At 36.2% G+C, this 23,319-nt stretch overlaps 2 protein-coding genes across 7 annotated transcripts in view; one reads left to right on the top strand and one right to left on the bottom strand.

The window, feature by feature from the left end:
• The first annotated feature begins 2,206 nt into the window (after nt 1-2,206).
• The window catches only part of LOC113962010 (ADP-ribosylation factor-like protein 13B), a 30,071-nt gene continuing 8,958 nt past the window's right edge, over nt 2,207-23,319 (top strand). For all 6 annotated transcript variants that reach the window (XM_027672813.1, XM_027672814.1, XM_027672811.1 and 3 more), the window contains exons 1-3: nt 2,207-2,305; nt 4,610-4,859; nt 22,752-22,857. In XM_027672813.1, the coding sequence (XP_027528614.1) occupies nt 2,251-2,305; nt 4,610-4,859; nt 22,752-22,857 (411 nt within the window). In that variant the 5' untranslated portion in view covers nt 2,207-2,250. The remainder of the gene's footprint in view (nt 2,306-4,609; nt 4,860-22,751; nt 22,858-23,319) is intronic.
• Nucleotides 6,681-21,973, bottom strand: LOC113962011 (syntaxin-19-like). The gene is made up of 2 exons (XM_027672817.1): nt 20,004-21,973; nt 6,681-10,833 (listed from the first exon to the last, which is right to left on the bottom strand). Exon 2 carries the CDS (start codon nt 10,728-10,730, stop codon nt 9,855-9,857), a length of 876 nt encoding a protein of 291 aa, XP_027528618.1. The 5' UTR covers nt 10,731-10,833; nt 20,004-21,973; the 3' UTR covers nt 6,681-9,854.

Here is a 23,319-nt window from a genome sequence, read left to right as displayed (position 1 = left end):
AAAAATTCATCAGTTTTTTTCTCCAAGAGATAATTAATACATCTTCTGATCTTAAAAATGAGATGTTAATCATCTCCAATTTGGGTGCTTTGTTTCTGACTTCAGGAAAGTATAAAATTCAAAATACTGTCTTTCATGTACTGTTTCCTCAGGTTGAGCGTTATGGGGTGGTGCTAAAATGTTTGTTATAGAATCATAGAATGGCTTCAATTGAGGGATCTTAAAGATCATCTTGTTCCAACCTCATGGGCAGGGACACTTCCCACTATCCCAGGTTGCTCAAATCCCCATCAACTTGGCCTTAAACACTTCCAGGGACGGGGCATCCGCAGCTTCTCTTGGCAACCTGTGCCAGGGCCTCACCACCCTCACAGTAAAGACTTTTTCCCTAATACCTAATCTAAACCTACTCTTTTTCGGTTTGAAGCTGTTCCTCCTTGTCCTGTCACTTCAAGCTCTTGTAAAAAGTCCCTCTCCAGCTTTCTTGTGGCTCCTTCAGGTACTGGAATGCTGCAATTAGGTCACGCCTAAGCCTAGTCTTCTGCAGGCTGAACAATCCCAATTCTCTCAGCCTTTCCTCATAGTAGAGGTGCTCCATCCCTCAAATCCACTTGGTGGCCCTCCTCTGGACTCATTCCAACAGGGATCTCTTCATCTCTGTCATTGATGAAAGTATTAAATAACACTCGTCTGAATATGGACCCCTGAGGGGCACCACTTGTCACTAATGTCCTTGGGGACTCTAAGCTGTCACCATTCCCCTCTGGATGTGTCTGTCCAATCAATTCCTTATCCACCTTGGAGTCCATCTCTCCAGTTTAGGGAGAAGGACGTTGTGGCGGACCACGTCAAAGACTTTATGGAAGTCCAGATAAATGTCATCTGTAGCCCCTCCCTTGTCCACTGATGGAGTCACTGCATGGTAGAAAGCCACAAGGACTGCTGTGTTTGTTTGGTTTTTGTCTTATTGTTTTAGTTTCTGCATTTTGAAATTCTCAAATATAATGTGTTAAAACACTTTGTTGTCAAGAGTAGCCCCAGTGTAAAACTAATTTTCTTACTATTGTCTAAATATCTTAATACTGCATTTCCTGGGTAGCTTGGTGATCCATTCTCATTTATAGAATTCTGCTGTTCTTCTTTGTTTCTATTACTTTGACATCTTGCTTTTTCCTCCAAGTAGCAGAGAGGCACAGATAGTACATAGTTTATTTCAAACTGTGTGCATACTATGGGAAATAAATAAACTTATTTATACTTCACACTCATGTAGGAGGATTTGCTCTTTTCTTCATTGCTACATAGTTTAGATTTTACAGAAGGTGCTGCTGTTCAAAGAACTATATTGGATTGAGTAGCTTTCTGACACTACCAATGTGTTAGAGACAATTGTGAGTTTATAAAAGTTCTAATTTTAGATTCCTGTTAAAGTATAATGTATTATGATCCTACTCTTCATTTTTAGATTCTTTTCTCAGAGCTTTTTGGCTCTTCTGAAAGAACTTACATAAATTATACTTCATGTTTGATACTATTACAATTTTAAGTCTGGAAATAACAATGTTTTTAGTATTACTTCACTTAAAGGGGCATAAAATTGAACAAATTTAATTTGACTGCTCTGAGTGTTTGTGAATAGGAGGAAGAACTGAGGAGTACACAGTCATGCTTTTCCTATTGCTTTGTTTAAAATCCTCTCCTGGTAAATATTTACAGCATCTGGTGCTGTCTACACAAGTTTTGTGTACTGTGTAGTGTTGTTCAGATGCGCTCCTGGAGACAGAAATAAATTCCTAATACAGGAACAGCTTTGAGGCAGAGAGATGGTAAAAATTCAGGGAAATGGAAATGAAATTACCATTTTACCAGGAATTGTTAAAGGGACCATGACCACACCAAACAAAATTTACAGTACCATGAAATGAAATTTCAGCAGGCAAATATAAATTGAAAGCAAAATCGTTGTCTCATATGAAACTTAGAATGACAATAATAGACTTCTCATTTCATACCTTGTTTTGCTGTTCTGTCTCTTCAGGTAGTTTGACATACTGAACACTAGATACGCAATTGTAACAATGCTACTCCTTGGTATTTTGATACCTGTTATTTCTACTGCTTGGTGGTAAATTTGCTATGCATGTGTTAAAAAAATATAATAAAAAAAGTGATGTCTAACTGGAGGGAAAAAAAGATTTTAAATATCTTTCTCTTTTATTTTCATCCTTATGGAGGAAGGTGACACTAATAATGGTCGGTCTTGATAATGCTGGTAAAACTGCTACAGTCCGAGGAATTCAAGGAGGTGAGGAGGTTATTTATTGTCTAAATGGAATACTGAGAGAGAATAATTCCTAATTTTCAATCATTTAAATCTGAAAAGCCCAAAAACCCAAATGTTCAGGGTATCTTGATGCTTATATGCCTTGAGTTGACCACTGTATTGTTAACTGTGCAAAATGCTAAACTGCAACAAAAAAGTGCTAAATTGCAACAAAATATGTTCTGGGTTTTTTTTAAATTTCATGAGCATCATAGGATATTTTTGACGAGAATAAGGTTTTTTCAGCAGTTCAATAAATAGCTGAAGGAACATTGTAACTACAAACAAGCTGCTAGTCTCCGTCAGTTGATTTAAGTGAAAGAGTAGGACAAAAACTCTGAAGGTTGTAGACCACATTCTATGTAATAATTACTTTGAATTAATGCCATGATACAAAATATTCTGGTTAAAGATCTGCTTCACATGTTGGTGTACATTAGAGAAATCAATGGACTTCATATTTTTTTTTTTTACTTGTGTGCCTGTGCTGAAGTTGCTCTCAGGTGACCATCCAGTAACGTGCAAACTTTATATAAAAATCAGTGTTGTAATTATATATAATGACAAAAAGGTTAAAAAGAGGGAAATTGCATATGTGTATATAATAACATTAAGGATGGTTCTAATAATACATATTTTTTATCATCATTTATCATCAGAAAAGCACTGAAATTAGTGCCTAGAAAATTAATAGTAAGAGACAATTTTGAAGGGTGCTTTGAACCATCCAATGACACAGTGCAAGCAGGATGTAATTTGAGATAAAACTTGTGCTTATGAAAATGAAAATTCTCTGTGGGATTTTTTCCCCCTACTTCTGGAATTGTCTTTCTAAATAACTTTCGTCTTCTGCAATAACAAGAGTGTATTTAGTAGTGTTTTGGCAGACTTGGAGACTCCACCTCAACTTTCTGTTTACTTGTGCTATGTAAGAAAGCAGGAATAAAATCAAGGATATTCTCTCATATTCCTGAATCTTTGCCCTGAAAACATGACTGTTTAGTTATTTAGCCTTCCATTCTATGTCAAAATCCACTTTAATACCTTTATTAGCTCAATATGACAGTTATTTCTAAAAATCCTATTTTTCTGGGGAAAAAAGATAAGGTAAAGATGAGTATTTCTAAACTCAAGGAAAAGATAGTTCTGATTTCTGTCACTGTTTTGCAGTGTTTAAATAGTTGCCTTTTAATGCAATTATGGGGGTTTTTTTCCCTTAGTAGGGCTTGCAGAGATTAGAACCAGTATTTTTGGCTGTGCATCAGACACCCAGTCTGTAGGAGGAGACTGCAGCTGCAGTTGGTTTCTGCTAAAACCCAGCTGTCATATCTCAGTTTTTAGCACTCTGGGTAAATCAGCATGGCCACCAAAGTCTTATTTGCCAAAATAACTGAATTTTACACCTGTTTCTCTTGCCTTGTGCCTACTAAACTACATAAAACAGTTGAATATATCCAATTATCTCAGCCCTGCAGAGAGAGCTTAGTGGTGTGAAGCAAGTACAGGCTTTCTTTGCCCTCAGGGAAGGCAGACATTGAGCAAGAGTTTTAAATATAAAGCTATAATAGTTTTAGCATATTGCATGGCAAACTAGAAACACAGAAAATAACAAACAAAGGCTGAAACCTGTTCTTGAATAAAGAGAGTTAAGTAGTTTACATCTCAGAGGAACATGGTTTTGTTCACTTCATCTCAGGCCTTGGTTTGAACTTCTGAAGTTGTTTTGGCAACCATGGAGGATAAAGAATAAATTTGGTAGAGCACAAGGGTTCCCAGGTCATAATGCATTAACTGTTTTGTTTGTTTTCCTTCTCAAACTTGAATTAATACTATGCAAATGCTGAATAACTGTTCAGATGGTGGTGATGGGCAAGTAAAAGTGGCAGTACACTGAACACCACTGCAATGGAACTGTCTATATTAAAATATTAAATATTTAATATAAACATATGAGTTATATTATTTATAAATAGAAAAATAAATCTATTCTATAAATAAATTATTAAAACCTGCATTTTTGGCTCCTTTCTTTTCTCCACCCCCCTGGTCTAATGCTCCTTCTAAATTAATGTAAAGCAACTGGCTAAAAGACTAATATGTTAATTCAGAATTACCTGAGAAAAGGGGAAAATCTTAATGTAAAAATAAAAATGTGGTTGGCAATGTGATGCCATTTAACAGAGAGATTTCACTCCATGTTTTTAAAATATGAATTTTGCTACACAAATCATGATATTGAATCCTCTTTAAACTGAAAGATAAACTTTCTTTTTTGAACTTTGACAGAGTCTCCTGAAGACGTGGCTCCAACAGTTGGGTTTTCCAAAATTGATCTTAAGCAGGGACGCTTTGAAGTGACAATCTTTGATTTGGGAGGTGGAAAACGAATTCGGAATATCTGGAGGAACTACTATGCTGAGTCCTACGGGGTGATATTTGTGGTGGATTCCAGTGATGTTGAAAGAATGGAAGAAACAAAGCAAGCCATGATAGAAGTTTTAAACAGCCCTAAGATATCAGGAAAACCTGTATTGGTGTAAGTAATGTAATAAATGTTCTCCTAATAATCTGAAATTTGGGAAATTTAGACCTTCTGAGGAATCATTTATGTATAGTATGAACATAAGTTAAAGTGATATACTAATAACTAATACTACTAAGTTAAAGTATGCTAATACTGCTGTAACTTTAGCACTAAGCAATATTACAATTAGTTTTATGGTATTTATGTTTATTTATGTTACTCTCATATCATGCTGGGGAACAAAGCCTCATCTTTCTTTCCCTCTTTCCCTTCCTCTTTCTCTCCATAGTTGCTGGTGATATCCTAAATCCATTCACTGCCTCTGACTTTATCTCTTATTTAAACCTTCTCAGGGGTATCTATTTGTCTTCTCTTTCTTTAGCAGTGGAAAAACAATAAGATGAGATTTTTTAATATTTTAAAATTGTAATATTACTTGAAATGACAGGCTTTACAAATCTGGCATGACAACACGATGTAAAAATATCATTACTTAGGCCTGCATCAATTACTTAAATTGTAAATGCTTGATTATACTCAGCAATACTGGTGATCTCTCAGCAATAAATGTCTTGTTCACTTAACACATGGTGGTGCTGCTGATACATGATAAGCAAAATCTTATTAAAGGAAGCTTCCTTTAATAGAGTTTGGCATGTGCTTTTTCTCTGCTTAATAGGTTTTGTAAAATATTGGAAATAACATATTTCATTCAATTCGGGCCCACCAAAGGTCTTTGATAACAAATACCCTTTTGAAGTTACAAAATAAAGTTTAAAATGGTTTATCAGGACAATGTCTGGTGGGCATAAGACCTCCATAATGCCTTAAATTGCACAACATTTCTGTGCTATCGTAAGTGTCGTGGTTTGAGAGCCCCAAAATCTGTAAAATTAAGAGGAGAAGCGTCTTACTTTAAAGAAATAGTGATGCTGTGGTAACCACCAGGGTGCAAGTGGCTAATTGTTTTGATGAAGTGGAGTGTAGTTCAGCAAGCTAATGGTGTATTTGTTGAAAATAGATTAGATTTTACCTTCCATTGCTCTGAATGTTACTAGTGCAAGGGAAGGCAATAAAGGCAGCTTAATGTAGTGACTTTAACCCAAATCTGTTCTGAAAATGTAGCTGTGACAGTTGACAACTGTTTCTAATTAAATACAACGTCGGGGTGTTTTTGGGTTATGATGTGGGGGGTTTTGTGGTTTTGTTTGTTTGTTTGTTTTGTGTTTGTTGTTGTTTTTGTTTCTTTTGGGTTTTTGTTGTTGTTGTTGGGGGGGGGTTGTTGTTTGTTTGTTTGATTTGTTTTTTGTAGAAATCTCCGTGCCCTAATCCTGTAATGGAGTTTATTTGGGTGACTGGCTGTACCTGCAGAGACCCCACTCACTTCCCTGGGACTTGATCCTGCTTTATGATCCATATCAGTGGCTAATCAGAAGGCAAAGTGTATTTATTAACTGAGTTTACTTAGACTAAACTAAATTTGTTGATGTTATTGCCTTCTAATAGATTCTTAAAGTGCAGAAGGTATTGGCTGTTGTTGACTCTTCATACAAATTACTTGGAGATGTTAAACTTTCTAAAAATGTTAACATTTTTCTTCCTGTTGAGTGTTATCACCTAATCTATGTTTGCTTTGCTCATGTTCAACAGTCAAGTGCTTAAGGAGTTACTCAGTCTGTTATTTATGGGGGCACTAAGTTGTAGAAAGTAGTTCATACAGTTCTTAGATTCATTGGTAAATTCTTTCAGCATCCTCAAGCCTTATACAGGTATACAGGTTTAAATTTTCTTCACTTAGAATGTTTTTTTTGTCCTTCCTTTTATCAGAAAGGAACACACAGACTTCCTATTATTTAGACAAATACTGGTTTTGTTTGGGGTTAATTGTGTCTGCTGGGGCTTTTGTTTTGGTTGTCTGGGGTTTTTTTGTGTTGGAAGAGGAAATGTGAGTCTGTGTGCTATGGCAGATGTTTTTATACTAGGGAAATTGCTGGCCAGGTATTTTTATTTTAGTAGAAAGCTCATTTCTGCCTGTTATTTTGGTGATAAGGGATTAAAGCTATTAATATTTTACTTTTCTTAGTAGAACACTCAGAGCTCTGCTTTAATTAGTTTGCTCTTCTGTATGATTATATAACTAACAAAAACACTGGAAAGTTACTTTAGTGATCACTGCAAAATTTCTGCTGTTCATAATTTTGAATGCTCAACATCAAATTCCCATGATTTCAATGTAAGTTTTAGTTAATGCTATTTATTTTCAGTTATTAGCACCCTGTATTAAGAAAAAGCTTTCCACAAGTCCTGGTTTTCTCACTTCCAGTTGTTCTTCAGTGTGTTTTATATCTTTCTGTTTTGCCTGTTTCTAACCAAATATACATCTGAGAACTACTCAAATTGTTAACTTTTGTATTGTTTTCCTACGTATTAGTGAAACTCAAGTTTTACTCCACAATTTAAAGCACAACTCTTGTTTAACAAGATCATGTTTACTTCAGAAAAACATCTCTGTTGTGTGAAGAAGAAGGCTGGCCCAGGAACACATTTCCCTCTCAGATAAGGATGTGAACACCTCTGCATGGGAGATGCTGTGTAAACCAGTGGTGTTTGCTGTATTTTGATTTTTCTCTCCTGTCAATCCTGGCTGCAATAATCCCTCAAGAAGTACCACAATGCCTTTCTGTTTAAGGGCCCAGGAGAGAAGGAAAGTTATGTACCTTTGTTTTTTCTAAAAGTAAAAACAGGAAAGGAAGATGGGGTGGTGTTGATGTTAGGTGCGTATTTCTGTGTGTATTATATAAGTTTATATACATACATACATACATACATACATACATACATATATATATATATATATAGGTTGACCATAGCAACTTTTTTCTCTGTATTGTTTATTGTCTGGTTTCTACTCTGCTCTTGGAACATAAAGGTAGTTTCCATATATACAGCAGTTAAGGGAGGTTGTTTAATGAAATAGTATCTGTGGTGTCATTAACTTTATTTCTTATAAATGTTATAATATTTTTCTCTTTAAGGTTCAGACCTTTGATTGTATTTTGATAACAGTTAATTTCAGTTGCAATTTTAATGTGGGATGGAAGGAATCCAACTATTTATAAATATCACAATGTAACAATATTCAGTAGTGCCCTTTGATAGTACTTTGATTTTTTTTTTTTTTGTCCCACTAGATGAAACTGAAGACATGTAGCTCACTTAGTATCTTTTAGGATTGTAATGCAGTTTGTTCTGCCTTCTCTGACTGTATCCAGATATAGTAGTATTGATTGTGCCTTTGCACAGCACAAAGAGTTCAGAAATACGTTTCTGGTTTGGGGTTTGGTTTTAGCGTGGAATTTTTTTTTTAACTTTCTTTTTGGAACTTTTTTCGCCTCTGTTGCAGTGTTATTTTCTGTTAAATTTCATTAGAGAGCTGTTTCTCGTTAAGTTCCAAAAGCAGTTGGGAACAGGGTAGAAGCCAGCCACTGGGAATATGGAAAGCAAAAGCACTCCTTTTCTGCTTGCTGGTTTAGGTACTCAGGGGAGCTATTCTTATTTGCTGCTTTAGGCATCTGGTTTTCATTCCTATTTGAAGATCTCAAGCTTCTACAATCAGCAGAATTTCATGGAACCATCTAGAGTTGTGGAAACCCTCCATTAGTTCTGGCAACTCCTGTAGAGTACAAATAAATGCATGTCCTGCACCATTCTGGACTTCCCACCACAGGACTACCATGAAGATAAGTGTGATTATTATGTAGTGAGTCCGGTTGGGTACTGGAGCATGTGACATATCAGGAGAGTCAGAGAGCTGCTTTTGTTCAGACTAGAAGTAAAGAAACTAAGGGAGAGATCTTCCTGCTGCCTAAGCAATAAGGTGGTGAAGATAACAGGGTTCTTTTCAGGGGCACGTGGTAGGATCAGAAGTGGTAGACAAGAGCTGCAACTAGGAAAATTTCTGTCTTGATTTGAGCAAACGTTGGAGCAGAAGGATGATCTGGAGGTCCCCCAGAAATTCCTTCCAACCCTAAATCATCCTCTGGTTCTAGATTTTTTTTTTTAATAAGTATGGAGTTCTATTGGTTTTTTATATTTTTCCTTTAATTTTTGTACTAGCAAAAGTGAGACTGCAGATGCAACTGAACATTTAGGTAGAACAGGCAGCAGTAAGAAAATGCCTTAACACTGTGTGATAAAGTATCATATTCCCCTATCCTTACCTAGTAGGGGGTCTGCCTGTGTAGCTGAATAATATAAATATCTCTCTGTCGGTTTGTTAATGCTTGGCTTCTCAGCAAGCTGCTGACAAATATCCCTGTAGGTTTGGTGATGTGATGTGCTCTGCTGCTGCTGGTATTCTTGAATTTGTTCAGAAAACAGCAGCTCAACCCCTATCTGTAAGAAATACAGCAGGGTGTTATTAAATAAATAACCCAATGTCTGTGAGTAACTTTTCCTGTAGAGGTTGTAGTGAAACACTCCAGATAACTCTCTTCTGACTTTTTGTTTGGTTTAGGCATCACATTGTGGATTGTTACTAATGGAGTCTGCTTTATGTGTAGATTGGTTTTGTAGAATTTCAAATTTCTGGGGAAAAAAACCCCGTAGAATTTGAATCAAGTAAATAAAAGTGCTAAAAAACACAAGGCAATTAAAAATACCAATTATTATTTTGCGAAAAGCAACTAGACCATTATTATGAAATCTGTCTTTGAGATAACAATGCTTTCAATGCTTCCCAAAAGCACAGGTAGTTTGTTGCCACATTATTTTAGTTTGAGTCAGAAGAACAAAAAAGTGGCACTTTCGTCCTTTGATCCTTTCCCCTCATTCATGTGATTGTGTGAAAACCATAACATTCTTCGCATTCTTCTAACTCTCTTTGGATAAGTAGACAGAGTTTTTCCTGAGAGCGCTGTTGAAGGGAAAATGAGATCCTAAGACTGCTTTTCAAGATCAGTTTGCTGTGTAGGAACCATTGGTATTTCCAGGAGTTCATTTCTTTTATCATTTGCAGCATGGACAACACCAGCAGCATATTGCTCTGCAGGGGTTTCTTTTTCTATACCTGACTGCAAGCCCAAATTTTTCTTTAGATACTTGAGTATATTCTTGAGTGTTGTTCATACTGATCTCTATGTTGTTGATCATCTCCCCCTGCTCCTCCACCAGCACTGATATCTGGATAAAAAGTTCCTTTATGTCTTTGATCTGGTTCTCTAGACTGACGAGTTCTTTGTGTCTCTGCTCGATCTCTGAAAGCTGAGCTTTAGTTATTTTGGCTTCAGTGAGGAGATTTTCATTGAAAATCTCCCATTTTCCTTGTTGGAGCATGTCATTGACTTCTTCCTCAGACACCTCCTTACCAGCTACTTCGAGCTGACGGACAATAAACCTCCTGCATTTCTCCTGCTTGGCAGTTATGGCTTCATTGTAGGAGAGCATGGCATTGAGGTAACGGTGGGATAAGAAGGCATGTTGAAAAGTCAAGATTCTCACTGTGGCACGTGATGGCCCATGCTCATTTTCAGCTTTTTTCACTGTCTTTGACAGTTCATCCAAACATTTTCTTATGTGCTCTGCTTGAATTTTTATTTCCCTTGCTATGTTAGATTCCTTTTTCAGAACACTGAATCTCCTCATTGAAGACACCAGGCTTTTTTGTTGTTGGCTGAATTTATTAACTTCTTCCACCAAGTTATTAATTTCATTCTGAAGCTTCTGGATTTCATGCAAATGCCTTTCAGTTATGGGCTCTTTTTCATAAATAATGGCCTGCTGTTCAAAGTCCTGCTCCTCTTCTTGGACAGCTGCACTGTTGTTTTCTCCAGCTATCTGTAGTTCCTTAGCCCTCAGTTTAAGCTCTTGCAGTCGGTCTCTCATGGCTTTTGTGTTCAGGGTTTTTTTTTTTTCCCCGGGCTTTTTTTCCCCCCCTCTTGCAACACAGGAAGTTAATCCAATATCTTTTTTTGTTGGTTTTGTTTCACTGTAATCAAAACGTAACAACAATCAATGTTAGCAGTTGTACGTATAACATAAAAAGTAGTTTGGGAGGTTAGAGCCACTTCTCTCTGCACAAAAGTAAAAGTGGTGGGTATTCTGAACAAATACATGAGATAGGTGGTGTCAGTGCACTCCACCATTTATTCCAGACTCTTGAGGAGTTTATCATAACCACCTTCACATGGGTCTGGTTACAGTCTTTCCTCAGCTTCTTCACTACAGTGTTCCTTCCACATACAGTGATTTGGAGCCCAATCCCATTTTTGTGGGTAGAATGCAGAACTTAGACCAGTGAAGAACATAATGTGTGGAGAGCACTTTTATTTTGAGGAGGAAGAGAGGAGTAACTCAAATTCTTATTTTATCCTAGTTCTTTATCTGATTAAAATTAATCAACCTTTAAATCTTTTTGGAAATAGAAGTGAATCTGCTGTTCCATTTTTGGATTCTCTGTAAGAAACACAGCTCTCATAATTTTAAAAACTAATGATTTAGCATGAAAATAGATTGTTTTTTTTTTTTACGTTTGAGTTTTTCTGGAGGTGAATCCCCATCACTAATGTTGCAGCATGAAGATTTTCTAAGCCTATTTTCTATTCTTACATTATAATTTGCAGTCTTCATAAAATTTATGCAAATGTGCGTTGTGCACCATGGTGGGATACAACTCAGTGCTGTTTCTTATTTAAGAGAAAGTGGATTTAGTTTTGTTTTATACCCTAGATGTTGTGAAGATATAATTCCCAATATATTCTTAAATATATTCTTTATATTCTTAAATATATAGCTTTACTGAAGATATAATTAAGAGAAAATTTCCATTGGGCATGTTTTAGAAAACATCTGAGTTCAACTGGTTTTAATTATAGGGAAGAAAGTGTTTTTCTCAAACTCTACATGAATTATTTGCTTGGACTGTGATCAAGAATGGAAAATTTCAGTAAGAAGTAAAATGTTCAGGACTAGAAGATTATGGGATTTTTTACTTGGGGTCTTCTGGTTAAATCAAATGTATGTCTTCCAAAGGGCTGCTCAAGCAGTTAAACAGGACGGAAGTATCTTTTGCCTGTTTTTAGATGTTTCAGGAAAGACTTAAAGGTACAATTATTCTTAAACCCTGGTTCTAAAGATCTATATTTGTTTTTTAGTACTTTTTTATAGTATCCAGAAGGATGCATTTGTAGTAACTGCAAAGGATCAATCAGGTAACCTGTCAATATGCAAATTATTTTGTTGTATTTGAACAGTTTGAAATGAGACTTCATATTTAAAGTCCCTAAATAGATTTTTGAATAATATAAGTCATGGAGTTAAACAGTGAGTGTGGACACATCTTCACAGATTTAATGTGGCTTTCTGCAGGAGGATTAACTGAAAAACAAAACTTGAACTGCTTCAGGGGTCAATCATGAGAAAGAATGTTGATATTCTACCCTAGTGTGGATTTCCCGTACTGCTTTTTCTTTTCCTTATAATCCTTTAGTATGTGAATTTAGTGTTTGATTCACGTCAAGAGAATCCAAAAAGTTACAGTAATGTACTGAAACTTGTGATCAGAAAACTTGCAGGTTATTTATTGAGGAGTATTATTTTGGGGTGGGCAAAATGCGACATGTATTTGTTTCATTACAGTAATGCCTCTTCATTGCTGAACTTCCTATGTATCTCCCCACAGCAGAAGTCAGGCAATTCCTTCAAGATAACATCCTTTAGGAATGTTTCAGAGCTGCTGCAGGGAAAGTGACCTGAAAATGTGTTTCAGTGTAGCCCAACGCTGCTGACCCACGTTAATTTAGGCTGGTTTGGCAAACCTGGGATTAAAAGCAGTTCTAAGGGCACCATTAATGTTTATGATGTGTTGTGGCAAGACTTTCTTGTATCCAAGGCAATGCAAGTAATTTCTGAAAAGCTCTGAAACATGCATGAAGTCATCCAGTTACTCCTTCAGACCACAAATGGCAGTTACCCATTTTTCATATGATTAATCTCCTATGATTTGAAAGTAAGTTAAACATTGGAGCATATGCTGGGCTTTATCTTCTGTAGGTATATGCATTAATGATTGACATCTACTTTTCAATGTTTTAGGTGCATTGGTCTTCAAATAATTAGGGGGAAATGGGGAGAACAAACAAAATTGCAAATCTCCAAACATTCTCAACTATCAAACTTGCAAAGCACCAAGCATAAAATATTTAAGATGTTTTTTTCTTGTTTAAACATTATTCTCACAAAAGAATGGAATCAAGCAATTTGAACCTTAGTTTCATATCTTATATTCTGTCAGGTTTGCCTTCAAAACCTGCCACTGAATGTACCTGGCAATAAATGTGGTTGATTATACTGGCAACTGAAACACATGCTGGTTTCAAATAAATAAGGATGTCTTCCTGACAAAGATAACCTTGGAAATTGTTGGCTTGGCTTTTTGAGTGTTCCACAACAAGCTTTGCTTTGTGAGTCCTTGTTTTTGTCCTGTGTGTTTGTGTATGTGGGTAGGGGCACATCAGGTTTTGATTGAGATGAAAGATCCATTTTCTTGAAGTTTTTGTCAATAGAAGGAGAATATGCCTATTCTTTTAGACTTAAGTAAACAGAATATGTGGACTGGAAGCAATCCAGTGACTTAGTGTGTCCCCTATATTCAAAAAAAGATTTAAAAAGATGATATTTTTACAGTGATAAAGTAGCACAGACTGGCATGTCCTCATCAGAATTTCTGTTCATCAGAGGTTGGAAAATTTGGCTTAAAGCAGCCGAGAGACTGACTGCAGGAAAGCCAAAGCATATCAGTAGATGGGAAAGCATTTGCTTGTTAAACTATAGCTTTAAATTATTGACTGTATTTAGAAATAGCTCTAAATGCTTTCATACCTATAAATCTGAAAAGTATTAGTGAGGTTTGCTTGTGTTTCTAGCCATTCCTCAGTCATAAATGCTGCTGTGACATCTGTTATCTGAACTATTACTGATGCTGAAAACATGTTTGGAGCTGGAATCACAGGCTGATGGTTAAAAAAAGATAATTTGTAGAAATGGAGTTGCTCTAATAATATGGCTGCAATTACTTATTTGAACTGATGTGGCTGCAGGATGGATTTGAGGAGGAGGGGCAGAGGTAAAGGAGGATGAATCAGGTCCAGTTTTGCCCAATACCTAAGTTGTACTCAGAGTTCAGGGATTATTGATATGCTTTCATAAAACTTATCTGGGGAGAAAAAGTAGGAATGCACTGGGACGTTTCAGTTTGGTTGCTCTGGTATTTTGTATCTCCCAGAAACGCTTTTTTCCCTGCTCCTCTCAGTGTTTTTATCAAGTAAATCCACTGTTGGTTAAGTTTGTATTTGTTCTTCTAGTAGGCATCTTTATATATAGTTAGATATATAATTATCAGGTTCAGAAATGCAATTTTTACATCCTTATCAAATATATTTTAAGGGGATTGCAAGAGTCTTTGCCTTCTGATAACTTGACTGTTTTGCTCATCAGGGTTATGTGAATCTCTGCAGTCAAACCCATGACATAAGTGGCTGGGAAAGTCTTTATAAAGACAATTACATCAGCACACTGGTGGAATAATAGATCCTGAGAGCTGGACCACCATTATTAATCTGTCAGGATGATAAAGTATGTCCTAAATTCAAAGATAATGAAAATTTTTATATTCTCTTCTCTATTTTTAAAGGAAAAAAAAAGACAAGTTAAAAGGTCCATTTGCTTAATTGCAAAGCAATGACATAGAATATTCTTCCACTTTTTAAATACACCCAATAAAAGTGGAGCCTACATCCAAAAATGAGATTTGAGCTGCATCAAGTTAAAAGATACAATTGGATATGTGAAGAAGTTAAGTTGATCATATGGAACTCGTGTTGCTGGTTGTAATTAGATGTAATGGCTTCTTTTTTGGCTTTGCTGGATTGTTTTATTTCTTCCCCACCACCCCCAATTGACCAAAGCCTCCTGTTTATTTTAATTTCCATAATTTTCTTCACTATTTCTTGGTTATTTGTCACCTTCATTAAAATGCCTGGCACAAAAGGCTCTGTTTATATTTGATCTTTGATACAATTTTCATGCCTTCTTACCTTCATTTTAACATCCTGCATACTCTTCCAGAGAAGAGGACTTGGAGGCAATTAAGAAGCAGAATTCTCTCTTTAAGAGGTCTTTGATATGTATGATCTGTGTTCTGGATCATACTGCTTTCTTTACCTTGGTTGAAATAGATATCTTTTGTTGTTAGTGGGGTTTTTGTTTTGTTCTGTTATTTTGGGGTTTTGTTTTGTCGGTTGGGTTGGATTTTTATTTATTTTTATGATTGCAACAAAAATAAAGGTTGGTTTGTTTTCCTGTCCCATAGTTACGAGTCAGTTAAGGGCACTGGGTAGAGGATGTTTTCAGGCAACATGTCCCAAAGGAATTTTGGGTCACATGTCATCTTAAAATTTTATTTTATTCATGTTCCCAGCTGCAGTGAAGTTACATTATAGCTCTGTTATATGATGACTATAAAGCTGTATAACTTCGGAGCACAATGGCTGTGGATAGTGTTTGGAGTCATACTCGGGGCTGGAAGTTGATTCCTGCTTAAGTATCTTAAGTTAGCAACAAAAAAATTAGTGAGACACATATAACCATTTAAATGCATATAGTTTAAAATACTTTTAGTAGTCTGTGAGGAAAACTAGTTGAGTTGAAATTTAGTTTGCTCCAAAGGCTGTGCTCTCTCATATATTCTCACAAGAATGTTTGATGGGGTTTGATGGGAATCTTGCCCTATTTGTCAAAGATTTATCTGAAGTAATTAAAGTAGGATTTCTTGCTACAAGTTACATTTATTTTCTCCTCTATTTAAAAAGTGTCCTTTAACTTAAATACTTGGTAAACAAACATGCTTAAACCAAGGATTACCAGACACAAGCTGGTTGGGTGAAAATATCCTCTTAAAGCATCTCTGTCTTAAGATAAGTCCTTAGAAAAACATGCTTAGAAATAGTTGTAAGTTCAAGTTTCTGTTTGTGGGAAGTGTGGGAGTGGTTCAACAAGAAAATACCAGAGGCAGAGAGCTTGCCCTGCCTAAAAATATGCCATTTATGAGATGAGAGTACAAAATCAGTTACATTTTCAGCAGAGGGGACTTATAGGCTGTGTCTTATTCTTAATATTGAAAAATACTAAAGTGCAAAGGTAGTTTGTGGAGAAATAGTGATATTGAGTAAAAACATGAGATTAAAATAGAATAAAGCAGTCCTGAGTATTCAAGGAGTTCATAAGGCGTGTAAGAATTAGTCCAAAGTGCAACCAAATCGTGCTGCTCTGGAGTAAGTTCTCAAAGGGAGATGTAGAGAGGGAGAAAATAGACCTTAGTTACTTAAAATAGTGTAGATGTTCTTGGGCCTTTGAGCATAAATCTGTAGCACAGTTATGATGTAGGAAATTTAGGTGTCTTGTGTTTTTGTGTGGTGCTGCATGAAATGGGAAGGAATCCTGAGAGAGAAGGGAATACTACTTAGTGGAGTGGGAGAATCAGCAGTTGATGAATCACCTGGTACAAGCTTTTATACTTTCAAAATCTCTACAACTGTCAGTTCTTCTCTTGTGTTTCAATGAAAAATATGGGGGGCTTTTGCTATTTTGTGAAGTATTTGGTTCAAAGATACAGTGATTCAGTTGCAAATCTGAAATTGTTCCTTGGAGTTTTGAAACCCCTTGTTGTGATTGTGTGGCTGCAGAAAGGGAAGACTCGAGGAAAAGCATCTTCCACCATGTCCACGTGTCCAGACAGCAGTTCTCATGTTCCCTGCTAATACTCTGGGAAGTGGGAGGTGGTGAGTTCGTGCTTTTGCGCTCACATAAGTCACAGTTGTGGTGACACACACACTGCACCTACAAGTCCTCACTGACACAACAATGATCTCACTCTGCAAATCACTTAATCTGTGCTTTATTCTCTGTAATTGTGAGGGAATGGAGTATCCCTTGATTAAAAGCAAAACTGGAGAACTTATTTGGTGTTTTGATGGTGATTTTTTTCACCTATTTAGCCAAAAATTTCGATAATGCTCTTTGAGTCCTCAGACATGAGCAACAGAGAGAAATAAATGCATATGTTGTAGGTACCTGGGTTTATTTGTTTATTTCCAGCAAGAATAAGACTAGAAATCAGCACCTTCCCTTAATTAGCTGGTGCAAATATGATGGCCACCTACAGGTCACAGAAATCCAGAAAGAAAATCATAATCTCTTCTGCTAAAAGATCACATAATTAAGGTCTAAATATTCATATAATTTAAAGCAGTATTTGAAAATAAAATAGGAGCAGGAGAAAAGGCTGCAACAGGATAGGGGACAGGTGAAATTCTTTCAGCTTAATAGGATATGTTTTATATATCCTAGTTAATGGGGTTTTATTGCTCTAAATGGTTTGAGATTTTTGTCTTCCTGGCAGTGGAATTGTAGATTCAAAATTTGTCCTGTACAATATCCCACCTACTTTCCATTCCCATTTCATCCCTGTCAGACCACAGAGCTTTGTATCACAGCCTTGGAACTCACCTGGAATAAATGTAAGGATTTTCAGGCAGATTTTTTATAAAAACATATCTTATAGGCAATTTGACTATACTTTGTTTGCCTAGGTATTGATATATCAAGGTGAAATAAAGTATAAAAAACCAATTCATATTTACAATTTTTTTTAAAATCTTGTCCAGAAATATATGGCAACATAGTTTATTGTTACTTCTTTTGGAATTACACATCTGGAAGCTGAAAATAACATGTTTTATGTGAGCTCAGACATCTCTTTGGATGCAGCCTATTTGACCAACAGGTGTGAATGAACTGAGAGCAGAGCAGAGAAATATGTTTTCAGTAAATATGAATATGGTTTAGACCTATGGTAAGAAAACATGAAATTTAACAAAATAAAACAAATAATAATTATTGACAACCTTGTGACCACTTCAAAAGGTAATATGAAAATGAAGTTGCCCAGAGATATTATAACAGGATGAGTTTAGAATCTTATTCTTAATTATTCTCTTATTTAAATGTGACCTGGAGGAACTGTCTCGGGCTAAGCTTGAAATAGAGAAATGTCTCATAGCTCCCTGCAACTGCATGAAAACAAACTGTTAATTGCTGTTTGCAGGCAGATAATCTTGTAGCACTTTATTCATCATTTCTTCATTATAGCTTAGCCTAATATCCAAAGGATTGTTTTGCATAAGGGTTGAAGGCATGAAAAGCAAACTAGAGGAATGAGGTAAGTTTATTTGAGGAAGAGCTATGTGTCAATCAGTAAAAAGTTACTGATGGGTTTGTCATTATTGTCAGCAACCGAGAAGACCTGAAACTGTTGGTCTATTCTCCTATCTGTTTGTTTGCTAAAAATATAAAGAATTTTGTGTTCCATGACTTCCTGAAAAGGCTCATGAACTGCCAGTAACTGAAGAAGAAGGAACAAGCAAAACAAGCTGGCAAACTGACATGTTTGTGGATCAGGAGTTTGACTTTTGTGGATGTTTAACATAAGCAAAGCATAAAAAGACTAATAAACTTTTTCATGCTGTGTCTGCTGAGGCCTCCCTTCTCTAGGATAAAACATCGTTCTGATAGCTGTCCAAGAAAAAAAGTTAATAGATGGGAGATAAAATTTCTGAGGGGAGAAAAGGTAGAACAGCATTTTTAAATAGAAGGTTGACTGTACACTGAAGAATAGAGCACTGTTCTTTCCTGTGTGTAGGCTGCTGTTTAAATTCAAAGGTTCTGTCTTCCTTGTTTCCCCAGGAATTCTAACTCCATCCCACAAAGCTACAGGTTCTTCAAGGAGCCTTAAAGACTAATGATCTCAGATTAATCATTCTCGTAAAGATGCATTTTCCTAAACTTGCTTTTTCCTAAACTTGCTTTTAACCTGTTGATAGCTCTGATACTGTAATATTTTGACTTCAGGGATGCTTTGCTCTTCATTTTGATGGCCACCATGGGTCTGTGATCACTAATTCTGATTAAACTTAACCCCAAAAGCAGCACATCTGAGACATTTTTACAGATCACTCCCCAGTGTGTACCCACTGCAATATTCACTGTTCAGTATTATGTTACTGTATAAGAATCCCACACAAGTAGAGGGAAATGCATCAGTTGGAAAGTAACAGTATTTAAAAAAAACTCCAACTCTGCCAAACAGGAAAACAAACACGTGCACACGCATACCCTCACACATAAAACCCTCTTCCCACACATACCCTTTCTGTAACACCTCTTGGATTTCTGATGAAAGCCAAGATACAAATGTGTCCATTTCATACATTTTTTTTTTCCACCAGATCTTTTGTATTGTAAAGTAAACTTAAATACTGGTTTGTTTTTTGTTTTGTTTGTTTTTTTCCTCTTTGCTCAGTAATTTTATAAACAGCTCAAGGAATAGATTGCATTCAGACTTTGTTTTTCTCTGGCATGTCTTCTGGCTTCTAAAGAAATATTGTCACTGAACTGTAGATGTCACTTGTGCCAATGCACACATACACTCCCTTTCCACATTGTTTCCTGTGACTTTTAAAGTTCAAAAGCTCTCTTAAGTTGCTTAGACAAATCCTACTTGATATAAAAGCAGTAGGTGCCTACTTTTTCTTTATTTCTTGCATGAGGTAAGTTTGGTACACCAACACAATTCCAAATATACTTATGTGAAATTGAAAGCAAGCCAAGCATGATTTTATATATGAAAGCTTCTTACTCAGCAAACTTAACATGATAAACCAACAGACACGCTCCTGTGCTTTCAAGTATGTTTTGATATATACCTCTTATGGGGTTTTAAACATGAAAAATTGCTATATATGAAGTTTAACGGACTTGGAAATTTAAAACCAAGGTCTATCCTTTAAGATAATTCTGATGTATTCCCTGAAGAAGGTATTTTTATGCATAAAATTTGCCTCGAAACCTGGTGTTCCTGTGCATGAGCAGTAGAGCTCTGAGACTGTATTCACCCACAGAAATACCTAATTCTTTGCTGGGTCGACATACATTATTTGTATGTCTTGACACTTGAGCACATTTCCATTCTAAATCCCCAGTACAGAGCTTTTTTTTTCAGATATTTGCAACTTTATATATATTAGGTAAGAAAAACATGTATACCTCTTAATCCAGTGCTGATGGCTTTCTGTTTTATCCTTTCCAGCGGAACTCCTGCTTCAGTACAATCTGAGAAACATTTTTCTGAGTATTTCCCTAAGTAACATGTCCTGAGTGACTTTTCCATTAAGGATTTTCTTCATTCCTTCTGCTTCTAGTTCTTATATAGTTGTCCAAGTGTTCAGGAGGGTGTAGTGTGAGAGAGAAACTTCTGCCACTGCAGTAGACAGGCAAATTGATTACTTTCTACTTGGGGAATCTGGTTCTGCCTGTTTGAAACCCAGCCTTGCTGAGGGGTGGATCCATTGCTGGAACTGCCCAGCAGCAGGAAGTGCCTGGGAGCAGCTCCTTGAATAGAGAGGCCTTAAGAGCTGGAAGTGGAACACAAGTGTAAGTGCAGGGCTTGCTTTCTTCTACACCAGAAGGGAAAAGGAAGCAAGGTTAGGTGGATCTAATAGTAGATGGAAAACAAAACCCAGCAAAATAATGCCTTTTACGACAGTATCTTAAAAATATTTTAACTCCATTTATGTGTTTGACCTAAAGTCTGAGGTGTTCAGTAAATGTATGACCTGAGCAAACCACTTCGCTTCCTGGGGAGTATTAGGTGGAGGCAGTTATTTGGATATGCTGCTTTTCCAGATATAGCATCTTAGCCATATTTTTTGAATGCTCAGTCAGTGTTGCTGCAGAGAAGATGGAAACTAATTGACCAGAAAGACAAATATGACACCTTTCAAGGTATTAGAGGGTAAAAATCAGCAGCTACTGCAAGCTGTAGGACTTCAGTGTCACACTGACACTGAGCTGTGCAGCTCACCAGCATTTCATTCTGCCTCAGCTGTGCTTTGTAGAGTGTGCAGTCCAATAACACAGCACAGAGTACAGTTATTTAATCTTCAGGTGAGAAAGGAATAGGCTGTGGCAACAAGCACTGCTCAGAAATATTTTCTTCAATTAGATCTGGATGAATTGACAGCACTGCTGAGCAATGCTTTTGGAGACTGAAGGGCAGCACAGTAGGATTTTCAGATTGTAACAGAGATGTTAAGTGGTGGGGAAAAAAATGGAGATAATTTTTTCCAATCTTGTAATTACTTTCCATAGCTTTCTTGAATTTAATTTAATTTTTTCCCTGGTTTATCCTATTTCATAGCTAAACACTGAGAGGACATTTCATGTTCTGGCTGGTTGCTGAGAAGAAACAGTGACAAACATTGAAAATATCTTAGGCTCTGTATGTGTATTGACTGGGAATCTCTGCAGTGAATCATCCAAAGTGCTGTAGAAGTTCTCTCTTTGAGAAGTGGGAACAAGTTTTCAAAGGAGGGGCAGGGAGAAGAACCTTATACTCTTTTTAGCTCTGCAGGCAAGTCAGTAAAGTTCTGATTATCAGTGGGATGTAGGGATTGTATTCCCAGGATGATGATAAATAAGTGAACCATTTGGACCACAAATAGTTAAGAATGATGAAGGTTGAGAGAGACTGGACATTTGAGAAGCTACTTTTCTATGGTCTCCTTCATAAAAAAACTCTTCTAGAAAAGATGAAAGATTAAATAATGAATCATGAGGTTAATGATGACAAGGGATGTTTTTTTGAGCTGTAGATGCAATACAGCTTTTTCCCTAATGTTTCTTTGAAAGTAAAAACTCTCTTGGCAGTAAAATAATTAAGAATTGAAACTCTCATACTGTGATTCTGGAAAATATGAAAGAATAAGGTCTTAGACCAAATTGATGTGCTGACAAGTTCTGCTAACTGTGGAGTGAATTCTTACCATTGTTCCTTCCCAGCAAGGAGTATGATAAATCCAAAGTACAAGCTTTGGCCTAATGTTCCCTAAAAGCCATTTGAGTTAATGATGATTACTTGATGTCTGGTTCCAAAACCTTCTGCCATTGAGTTCATGAAAGCCAAATATTTGTCTTCTTATCCAGAAGGTTGAATCAGAGTTCTCATGTAATTGAAATGTTGCAAGTGCAATTTTCAGATTCCCTAATGCTGTGGAATGCTCCTTCTTGCAGCTTTTGCACTTAGCTTGGATTATTACTGTTGCAGAATGTGCAAAATAAGATTGTGTTGTATTCTTGTAATCCTAAATGGATGTCTATCTTCTGGAGTCCTCTTTGGTGCCATATATCTGAGAAATAAGAGAATGATAGCACTTCATCTTACAGAACACTTTTTTATTGTTAAGCTATGTGGGTTTTTTTTGCTTCCTGCTATTTAATAAGGTATGTTTCCTCCCTCTGAGCTTTAAGTTTTACTTGGGAAGAACAAGTTCAAAACATCACATATGAAGTTGTTTGGCGTTAGAGAGAAATATTTGATAATAAGGCAGACCTGAGGTGATCATGAAGCAGGAATTGCTTATGGTTTGGAAGCTGCAAAGTTCTGGAACTTTCATCCAGTGACTCCAACAGATTACACTGTGTAACTTTAGATGTAAAACAGGATGGTCTTTTACATCTTAGCTGTAAATATAATTGCTTTCTCTATAAATAATTATTAAGGAATTACTACGCACCTTAGTGATTGTTTAATTTTAATATCTGATGAAAAGGGTGCATGGACTAAGTAGAAAGTTTAAGTAGAAAGCATAATGAATTAAAGATGAAATAAGACATTTTATCTTTCCTTTCTCACTCTTTCCCTTCTTCCTACTTTTCTCAAAAACTTAGCTTTTGGAAATTCGTGAGTCTCTCTTGTGTCATTGTGCTAAGTGTTTCTTTTGATCTTTTCTCCAGGCTGGCAAATAAGCAGGACAGAGAAGGAGCTCTGTCAGAAGCAGATGTAATCGAGTCCTTGTCTCTGGAGAGGCTTGTCAATGAACACAAGTGTCTCTGTCAAATTGTATGTATGTTGTAACACGCTTCATTTTCTAATTTCTAATTATATATATGTAAAGCTTCCAGTAAGGTAGAAACTAAAATCTTGCGTTCCCAGAAAAGATACAGTCCATGTATCTGTTCTGCAAGAAATTCTACTGCTCACCTTGACGTTCTAACAAATGTTTACAATGGAGATCCTCAAAATGTAATTGCTGCTCTGTTCTGAAACCATGTAAGAATATTTAAGTTACTGATGTGGTTTAAAACTTGTTTAATTGAACAGCAAATTTAAGTATTCCAGCTTTTTTAAAAAGAAGCAGAAAAGGAATTTGCCTGTGTTGATATTCAGGAAGGATGACTGTTCAGATGTGATTTTTCTCTTGGCAAAAAAAGATTTGTAAATATTTCTGAATTTATGGAATGCCTAAATACAGATTTACTTCCCATACTTCTCCGTGTTTTGCAGTAAACAGTAATTGTTTAG

This window comes from Neopelma chrysocephalum, unplaced genomic scaffold (assembly GCF_003984885.1).
Source record: "Neopelma chrysocephalum unplaced genomic scaffold, ASM398488v2 Primary Assembly neopelma1_98720, whole genome shotgun sequence".
Taxonomy (NCBI): domain Eukaryota; kingdom Metazoa; phylum Chordata; class Aves; order Passeriformes; family Pipridae; genus Neopelma; species Neopelma chrysocephalum.
Note: the sequence above shows the minus strand (reverse complement) of the source record. Positions and strands in the feature narration are given on the sequence as shown.